Below are 9859 nucleotides of genomic sequence, written 5' to 3'. Positions count from 1 at the left end.
GGAAATTTTAGCTCCCTCACACATGTTAAGGTGTATGGTGCACACTTTTCAATTGGGCATCAAGTCAGCATTAGAGATTATCTCACCCTCAACGGAAAAGTTGAGAACAGTGCTCCAAACTATTAGATCTAGCAAGGTTCGAAGGGAAGTGTTTAGGAAGTATGCTAAGATGGTTGAACATCGTGAAATGGAACCTCCAAGGCTTGATGTTGTTACAAGATGGAATTCTACTTTGGAGATGTTTAGGCAAGCTATCAAGGATAGAGATATATTGAATTTTACAATTTCAGATCTAACAATTTCAAGTGATTTCAATGGTTATATCTTGACCGTAGAAGATTGGAGTCACATACATGCTATGGAGGAATGGTTAGAAACACCTGCAGAGGTTTCTACCTTTCTAGGAGGATCAAGATATCCTACATAATTGTTTACTTAATCATTGTAATCAGTTTTTAGATTCTTCCTTTCCGGGATCATCTAGATTCACACAAGAGGTGCTTCAAAAAGCATCTGAGAACTGCTTACAATATTTAATTAAGTATCAAGAATCGTTAAAGTCTATTCCATCGCGCATTGCAATGTTTCTTGATCCCAGGTAATACTTTCCTTTAAGTTTTACAATTGTCTTCATGCTTTCTAATATTTTATTTGAGTTTAATAATATTTTTCATTCCTTTATAGATTGCCTATTCCAAATGGCCATATCGAAAGAGAGTTAGATATTAAGCTGGTTGAAGGCATGATTGAGTCCCATTACCACTCATTCTCAAGTGGTGTTGAGCCACCTTCAACCACAATACAACCTATTGATAATAACTCTAAAATTTGGAGGTTAATGGGTGTACACAATAAAAGTCTTGTTTCTAATTCACGATCTGAAGACATTGTAATTTCTTAGTGCATACTTTTACGAATTTGTTTCTTTTTATTTATTTTTATTTATTATTACTAATTACTTCTTTTACATATTTTATACTTCCAGGAATCCGTAATTCAAGCTGAAAGTAAACATTAGAAACTAAAAGAGGAACATTAGTTTATGTAGATGTTTTTCACATTTTTCTTATATTTTTAACTTTGTTGTAAATGGTGGATATAAACTTAAATGCTGACGTGAACTGTATATGATCGATTGTTGGTCATAAGCTCTAGGATTTCATTCCAAAAAACTTTTAGTTTTTTGTGTATTATCTATACATTCTCAACAAAACTTTATTATCAAAAAAATTCTGTTTATTATGGTATTCTTCTTCTAAAAACATTTCAAATGTCTAAATTTCTGTTTATTATGGTATTCTTCTTCTTAAAACATTTCAAATGTCTAAATTTCTGTTTATTATGGTATTCTTGTTCTAAAAACATTTCAAATGTCTAAATTTCTGTTTTTCTTTCTCTAATTCGTTTAGTTTATTATTATTTGTCTTTGGTTTTGTTTTTATGTTTATCTAATGTCTACTTTCTTTATTATGTCTAACGAATCTCTGGTTTTGGTTTAGATGTTGCAATGTCTTTTGTTACATTTTCTTAAAGTGGTTTGGTTTGGTTTTTTTCGTAAATGCTTTGGTTTGGTTCTGATTTTTTCGTAAATGCTTTGGTTTGGTTTTAAATTGTTCCCAAATGGTTTGGTTTCTCATACTTCTTAAATGGTTTAGTTTAAACGGTTCGGTTCAAAATGGTTTGGTTTAAATGGCTTCAAAATGTTCAAACGGTTTGGTTGGGTTTTTTTCTTAATAAGTGGTTTGGTTTGGTTTCAAGGCCAAAAAACCGAACCGGTCCCATTGCTATTCTCATACTCAAGGTAGCACATTGATGAAACCATACACAATTGGAAAAGTTCTCTTCGTAGATCTGTCGCATCGCGAACTCCATATCTTGCCATCAGTTTGATGATGAATCGATAGATCCAACCATCAATGAGTGGACAACCGTTCCTCCCGTTATACGGAAAGGATCGACCCTCCCTGGAGCACCAAAATGATAGAGAGATGATAGAAAGAAGAGAGAAGGAAGATATATAGATCCAAAACCACAAAGATCTATTGATAATGAATAATCATGATGGAAGGAAGAGAGAAAGAAGATACATAAATCCAAGTCTACAAAGATATATGGATAACAACACAACCACACTACATGAATAGGCAAGAAAAACACCACAAGAAGTAGACCCCCTACCACCTTACTCTTCTTGCTTTATATAAAGTTCTCTTCCACTAGATAAGTTTCCCTTGCTTTTTTTTTTAATGTTTTTTTTAGAGTTTTTCATCTCCTATTCTTAGCTATGACACATCGATCTTCTAATCGTCATATCTCCCTCTTCCAAGCTCCAAATTTAGAGCTTTAAAAAGCTACGGATAGCTCTCTTCATAACCTTTCCAACCTATATTTGAACATGATATTTGGCTTCTAAAAGAATGAGTTATGAGCGTTCGTTTCAGACTGTATTTTGGTGGCCCACTTTTTTCTTCTTTTACTTTTCACCACGTGTCTTGCTTTTTGTTTGACTTATCCTCAAGACCTTGGTTCGTGTTCTTGACCTCCAAATGTGAAAGCTTCATAACTTATATTCTTGTAGTGTTTAATACCTTGAATTCTAAAAACACTTTCACAGATGTATTATGCACAACTTGTTTAGTCAGGAATTGGATGCGAATTTCATAGAGTATGAGGTGGACATGATCTTAAGGCATATTTCTAGTGGTAAAAATCCTTAGTTGGGATGTCTTGACAAATGAAGTTTTAATTGATGTTCCAATGTTTTAAAAGGGCCCTTAACTTTGATGTTTCAACTTTGTCGGGATTTTGGTTATATGCCTTAATCATGGAAGGTTGGTATGATTAAGTTAGTTTCAAAGGTGGCATCACCTAAATTATTTCATCATCAACGACCTATTTCTTTGATGGGATGATTGTTTAAGATATTTACAAAGATCTTAAAAAATAGATTACAAAAATATTTATCAAAGTTGATACACCCAACCAATGAAGCATACTACTGACTTTTGTGATATACTTATGTACTCTAGGTACCTCTATGGGCCAACACATGTTTCTTAATAGCATGCCACTAAGTGAGATAGTGTCATGCTATTAAAAACACATGTTTCCAGAATTTCTCTAGATTCACTCCATGCACAAAGTGAGATAGTGCCATTGCAAACTTCCACTCAAGAAAGTAACACATAGAACAACCATGGCATTAAAATAACATCAATCTCACTTCTCATTCTTGGTTGTGGCGATTCTCAAACATAAAATAATGTTAGTCCAACCTACTCGAGGTCTAGACTCATAACATGATACATTCCACCTATCTATCAATGAGACATATTTGAAGAGTTGCACCACCACATGTTTCGGGTTCTCCCGTACGTGAACTAGAGTAGTGTCTTGGTTGTATTGCCTTAATTGCCATCATTTTTGTTTTGTCCACCTTAACAGTTAACGTGGTGTGGTGATCTGTCGGAAGGTGTCTGATACATCAACTTAAGTGTTGCATATCATCCCGAAGTACATGAGAATAAGACAATATATGAGAGAGAGAGAGAGAGAGAGAGAGAGAGAGAGAGAGAAAGCATCTGAGAACACATCTGAGTGTTTGACACAATGGAAAAGGAAAAGCCAATTCAAAGAAAAGAAAAGCAAAATGGATGCTTAAAATGGAAAGCTCGGATTCTAAAATTGGATGGTTAGACAGACATAGACATGGTGAAGAAAGATAAACAGAAGAGAAAAGTTCTTGCTTGAATGGCGGGGTAGAAATCATGAGAGACTAAAAAAAAAACTCCTTTTGCTTTTCTGCTTTTTCTTTGCTAGAGAGAGAGAGAGAGGTTCTTGCAGCAATCTTGCTTGAATGGCGGGGTAGAAATCATGAAGAGTAAAAAAAAAACTCTTTCTGCTTTTCTGCTTTTCTGCTTTTTCTTTGCTAGAGAGAGAGAGAGAGAGAGAGAGAGAGAACGCGCCGAATCAAGGTCATCATCGCTGTCTATGTCCCACTCCATTATCTTCTTTTATCTATCTGTGTAGGAAAGACTCGCACAGAGATTTTGAATAATACCAATCACAGTTTTTAACTCTAACAAAGTAGAAGGAGAAGGAGAGAGAGAGGGAGGGAGGGAGAGAGAGAGAGAGAGAGTGTGTGTGTGTGTGTGTCAGAGTTTGGAATATCACCATTAATGGAAAAGATCAGAGCTTAAGGATTCTACCGAAAATATCTGAGTTTGGAATCCACTAGTGCTTGACATTCCTCCTCCCATGAAACAAGAGTTTCGAACCCTAAAAAAGCTCATCGTATATTTGGAACCCAATAAAAAAGACAAGAGTTTGGCCCTTGGGACCAACCCAGAAATGGTAATCAGAGCTTCGGGACCCTAAAAGAGAGATCAGACCTCTTGTGGTAGATTGCCTTTGAAAAAGGATCGAGCAAAAGCATACATACTAATACTAATTCGAAGACCTTTCATGAGCCAAATTCTGGGCCAACATCATCTTCAGAGCTCTTTGAAAGTTTCCATGGCATACATCCAACAGCATCCACGGAGCGATCATCCGCGCCTCTTTCGAATCACATCACTTGATTCTGCATCAGAAATTCTTCATCAATCCTCAGGAGAGAAGAAATCCTTTGTACCCAAGTCTCCATTGCTAGGCAGGCGATGTAAGACTGAAAGTAATATCTCAGATGCCTTTCGTATCTCTTCTTTCAGGGATGATTTTGGCCATGCTGCAGCAGAGACGTACCTTATCACCAAGCTTGCTTTCACCTTGTTGAAATTTCTTGGGTAACACACGTAGGCTCTATATCTCCTTTATTGTATATTTTGGAAAATGTTGGATATGTGATATACACCTTCAATCATTTGAGCACAAAGTTTTGGAAAAAAAATTCCACCTACGATTTTTCCCTGATTGTGGATTAGGACCTGAAACTTATGAAATTCTATAGGGAAGTTGAGGGTATCTAGCTTTTAAATAAGTACATGGTGCCTCCACTGTCAGAAGCACATATTAGTCTTAACAATGTAGGAAACATGAGGGGAAGTTGGGTCTTGGTTCTTTCCACATGAGAAAATTTCTATACCTTCTACATTTCTGGTGTTGATCATGGAACATATGAACTCATGCATTGATTTCCATTTGCAGTATAGGTTACCGATGGCTCACAAAGCTCGCGGCTCTTGCTTGCTATGCTATGTTTCTCATGCCAGGATTTATACAAGGTGCATTTCATTGTTTGGATTGAATGTGTTTTATAAATTTTTCTGGCTATTTTTTTCAACCAAGTTTTTAAAATCTGAAGAATGTCGTAACTTAATGTGCATTTCATTGTTTGGGTTGAATGCAAGTTAATAATGTCAAGTTTCAAGGGATTTTATAAATATTTTCCTATGTGTTGCAACGAAGATTTTTACAAGATTTACACAGTTTAACAAAATGAAGAAAGTACTAGCAATATATGCCATAAACTCACCCCAAATTAGTAAACTTATGGTTTTTATAAGCTATAAATTCCCTTGTTTATTCACCCTAATTGAATGATTAATTTCACCTCTTTTAGAGTCTAGACTTGTGCGCAGAATGTGCTTTGGATTTCATGTTTTATTTCTCTGTTGCAGTGGGATATTATTACTTCTTTGACAAGAGAATTCATAGAAGCATTGTTTATGGCCCAAATCCAAGAAACCGGTTTGTGTGTGAATATGGATGTTTTATATTTTCCATTTGTCAACTATTGTGCATGCAATTTTTTTTAACTCTGCTTTTTCTCTCAACTAGGTTGGATCTTTATTTGCCAGAGAATTGTGATTCTCCCAAGCCAGTCGTAGCATTTGTAACTGGTGGTGCTTGGATAATCGGGTCAGTACATGACACATAAATCCCAGTCCTGATTTACTTTTGAGATCAGTTCACCTTTGGATTTCTCTTAAGATTCTTTGATGGGTGTAACCTTGTTAAACAATTACTTCTTCAATTGCTTTCAGGTATAAAGCATGGGGTTCTCTTTTAGGATTGCAATTACTGGAGAGAGATATAATTGTTGCGTGCATAGACTACAGGTCCATCATTTGAATGATATTGTAGTTTGTTGCTAATTGATCTTTATCATTTTCAAATTCAATGTTGATAATATAGGAGTATTGATGGTTAACTTTTTCATTTAAGCAGGAATTTTCCCCAAGGGCGTGTAAGTGATATGGTTGAGGATGTCATGCAAGGGATATCTTTTATCTGTGAGAATGTTGTAACATATGGTGGTGATCCCAACAGGTGGAATTTAAGTTTTCAATTGCACCCATTCCTACACATATTTTGGGATGTAATTAACTCATACATAAGTTTCTAGACTTTATTTGGCTGGACAATCAGCTGGAGCACATCTGGCAGCATGTGCTTTGGTAGAGCAAGCAATCAAGGAATATAGAATCAACAAGGAAACAGATGCAAGAGGTAGTGTTAAAGGAGTTGGGCAGGAGCTGACATGGGTCGCATCTCAATTTAAAGCATATTTTGGTATTTCAGGAGGGTAAGTTTCTATACAGTGCTCATTTTATTTAGAGTGTTCATTGATTCTTTAACACAGCCTCCATTTTTTGCAGATATAATTTCAAAGAACTAGTAGATCACTTTCACAATAGAGGACTATATCGCAAACTTTTTCTTAGGTACCTTGGAAGTCTCTTTAAAATATTTGATTATTATAACATGCTTTACCACTTAGGCATCTATTTCTCCATCATGTAGTATTATGGAAGGGGAGAGTTCTCTATTGCGTTACTCTCCAGAGTTTCGTGTGCAGAGCTTGTCAACAAGTGCAAGATCCTTGCTACCTCCTATAGTTTTGTTACATGGAACAGCTGATGTTTCAATTCCATGTGAGGCGAGGTAAATTCTTATCTTGCATGTCATTATTCGTTATATGGGTAGAGTTTATTCAATGATCAGTTTATCTATGTACATGACTGTATATATGTTTTTGGAAGCATTAAATGTGATGAAACTATATAATGATTAGTCTCTATATGTACTTTTGTATATGTTTTTGAACTTCATAATGGCCAAGCCTCCCCAGCACTAATTGAAGAAGTCATACTATGATCACTCTAGCAGTGGCCTGTCCACATAGATTGTCTGAAAAGAATGTGGATATATGAATCTTCGCCTACTCATGGGAATCGTAATGTGATCCAAGATGCCACAATATCTATTCTAAATGATTCATGAATGGGTTGAAAAAATCTGTTCATTTTTAGGGTTTTACTTTTTGTCATTGTAATGTAAGGATGCCATAAGATCTATTCCAAACTAATGCATAAAGTGGCTGAAAATATGTAGTCATTTTCAAGATTTTACTCATAAGGGATTGTTGTGCATCTGGAGATGATGAAACATCTAGTCCAAGCTTTGCATAAATGTGCTGGTAAATCTATGCATTTTTTGTCGCATGTGCTCATGGTTGTGAATATATGTATCTTTGTCCTTCTCGATGATAATTTTCAATTCCTACTTTGCAGCACAAATTTTGCTGATGTTCTGGCAACTTTGGGTGCACAAGTAACAACAAAGCTTTATGAAGGCAAGACACACACAGATGTTTTCTTACAGGTATTAAAATGAAAAGAGATTGGTCTTAAAACATGTTAAACAAACACTTAGCAATGAATATTGATCCATGTAATGTGGCTTATTTCAGGACCCAATGCGAGGTGGTCATGATGTGCTTTTGCAAGACATTCTCGATGTTATACATGCAGATGATGAATTGAGACATGCCAAAGATGTCTTGGGAAAGCCCAGGCCAAGATTAGTTCCAGAGATTCTTCTACAATTAGCTCGCAGGATCAGCCCCTTCTAGGTAATTAATGATACTAAGATGTACTAAATTTTGGTAAATTTTTGTATCTCAGTTTCTTTTTCATGTTTGAATGAATTTAGCAAATTTATTCTTTTTAAAGCTACTAAATGGCCACTAAAGATTCATGAATTAATGATTTTAAGAGCATCTAATGAATTGAAATTACATTGTTCTTAACTTTTAGGTTGCAGAAAATCCTCACTGATTTAATATTAACGTCATTGTATGTGAGACTAAAAATTAGTATATTAATGTATTGTGGCTCGTGTTGACATTAGATCTACATTAAATGTTTTGGAAAATGGGAATTTCTTTAAAATTACTGATGCGAATATTCTTTGTATATTCTTGGGGGTATGGGAACTGATAAATCAATGGTCTTATTAAGCACAGGTATTTATCAGGCAAATATTATTTCATTCTATTTGTGGGTGGGGAAGAGGATGGGGCATCTTGACAAAAAGAGAGACAGATGATCCCCACTGCTAATAAATACTTCCAAGTACTTCCAGTGAATTGTTCACGACCATTATCCACATAAAAGTAACTTGGCTTAAAAAGCATGTAAAAAATCCTACGGTTTACCTACTATTGCTTGGTGCTAACAATGTAGATGCAAATATTTATGTGTGTGTGTGTTGGGATCAGGGTTAAGGGTGATTTCGTTTTGTAAAGAAATTAGGGTTTATGTTGCAAAGCATCACCATTTAAACAAAACTTTTATGCTTCCATCGAGGGGATTTATGTTGCTAATGTTGGTTTCTTATTTCCTATTGAACATTATTTTTCAAGAATTAGGGTTTAAAGGTTTATTAAGTGAATTCCCCTTCGCTGCTTGGAGTGTATTGTTGTTGGAGGTAACATGATCTGTGGGACTAACAATTGTCACAAAGCACTCAGTCGAAAAACTCTTTACGTAATTTGTAATTTCATCGTTTGGTTCTGTGAGTCGGGTGCAGTGGAAGAGTAAAGAGCATTCATAGTGATGTTGGTGATGGTTTTGTACTTATTAGTTCTTGAAAGCTGGTACAACCTTGTAGGAATACTTCTTCTGTTGGTATTCAGCCAACCCCTAGTTGCCATTTCAATGTGAAAGTGTGTGAGGGGTAAATTCAATTGCCTGTTTTAAAATGCTATTGGCTGGCATGATTTTGATTTTTACTGCTATGCTGACTATCTTCACCGAAAAGTATGCGGAATATTTAAAAGCTTACAAGTCTCATTGTACAGTATGCGGAGACTATGACAGTTTCATAAATCAAAATCAATACAATGGCCATATCCATTTCCTGTTTTTTATTTGTATTCTCGTTTGCTGCCACTTTGCAGCACACCATTGGTGGCTAACTTTCAAATGCAAGAATACCTGCTGCCACGATTTCGATCTTTACTACTAGCCCATTATGTTCACAGAAAGTGCAGTATTTAGAAGCTTTTGCCAGTCTCAATTCCCAACACGCTGAAACTACACCACATTTGCATAAGTTATAAATCAAAAGTGATACTATATGGAATGTCCGTTTGCAAGGTTTGCTTTGTTTTCTAGTTTGTCAATATATGTACTAAAAAACGTATAAGAATTTGTCAGTTTTTTGATAAAATCATAAGAATAAGATCATGTTAGCAAAACAACCTAACTGAAGAGGACTAAAATGTGCAACACCCTCATGTTATTGCAGCCTTCTCTTATTTTGGTGAAAACACATTAATAAATGTGTGAAATACAACTCTCTCTCTATACATATATGTATATATATATATATATATTAAATATTACCCAAATATTTCATGAATAGACAAACAAAGTTCATGGTATTAATATTATTAGAATGATGGAAATTGAGGATGTTAGAGATATTTGCATGGTAGTTCATGAATTTATCACTTGGCTAAGATATAACTCAATCCCTTTGCCTATCAACGTATAGTATTGCATATTGTGGCTAAAAGTTTTATGTTGGTCCACCATATATATTTCAAACAATAGACAAGAAATTTTCAATT

At 35.1% G+C, this 9859-nt stretch overlaps 1 protein-coding gene across 5 annotated transcripts; it reads left to right on the top strand.

Moving 5' to 3' along the window:
• Positions 1 to 4107: 4107 nt before the first annotated feature.
• LOC147856137 (isoprenylcysteine alpha-carbonyl methylesterase ICME-like) lies at positions 4108 to 8690 on the top strand. 5 transcript variants are annotated; one of them, XM_087329392.1, is made up of 12 exons: positions 4108 to 4784; positions 5146 to 5222; positions 5619 to 5688; positions 5779 to 5859; positions 5985 to 6059; positions 6169 to 6270; positions 6347 to 6526; positions 6600 to 6665; positions 6745 to 6885; positions 7515 to 7605; positions 7694 to 7855; positions 8260 to 8690. In XM_087329392.1, the coding sequence occupies exons 1-11, from the start codon at positions 4465 to 4467 to the stop codon at positions 7853 to 7855; spliced, it is 1365 nt and encodes a 454-aa protein (XP_087185518.1). In that variant the 5' UTR covers positions 4108 to 4464; the 3' UTR covers positions 8260 to 8690. The 5 variants fall into 5 exon arrangements, with proteins under 5 accessions (XP_087185518.1, XP_087185516.1, XP_087185517.1 ...); XM_087329390.1 differs by having other exon boundaries at positions 8249 to 8690; XM_087329391.1 differs by having other exon boundaries at positions 8244 to 8690.
• The last annotated feature ends 1169 nt before the right edge of the window (positions 8691 to 9859 follow it).

The sequence above is a fragment of the Azolla caroliniana genome, unplaced genomic scaffold, assembly GCF_043228905.1.
Source record: "Azolla caroliniana isolate FFs.n. ecotype wild unplaced genomic scaffold, voAzoCaro1.0.p SCAF_13, whole genome shotgun sequence".
NCBI classification, from domain to species: domain Eukaryota; kingdom Viridiplantae; phylum Streptophyta; class Polypodiopsida; order Salviniales; family Salviniaceae; genus Azolla; species Azolla caroliniana.
Note: the sequence above shows the minus strand (reverse complement) of the source record. Positions and strands in the feature narration are given on the sequence as shown.

Excerpts from the sequence above, each read along its gene's own strand:
- LOC147856137 (XM_087329392.1), top strand. The coding sequence starts at position 4,465 with ATGAGCCAAATTCTGGGCCAACATCATCTTCAGAGCTCTTTGAAAGTT. Across the intron at positions 5,223-5,618 it reads CATGCCAGGATTTATACAAG|TGGGATATTATTACTTCTTT; the intron begins GTGCATTTCATT and ends TCTCTGTTGCAG. Across the intron at positions 6,666-6,744 it reads TATCGCAAACTTTTTCTTAG|TATTATGGAAGGGGAGAGTT; the intron begins GTACCTTGGAAG and ends TCCATCATGTAG.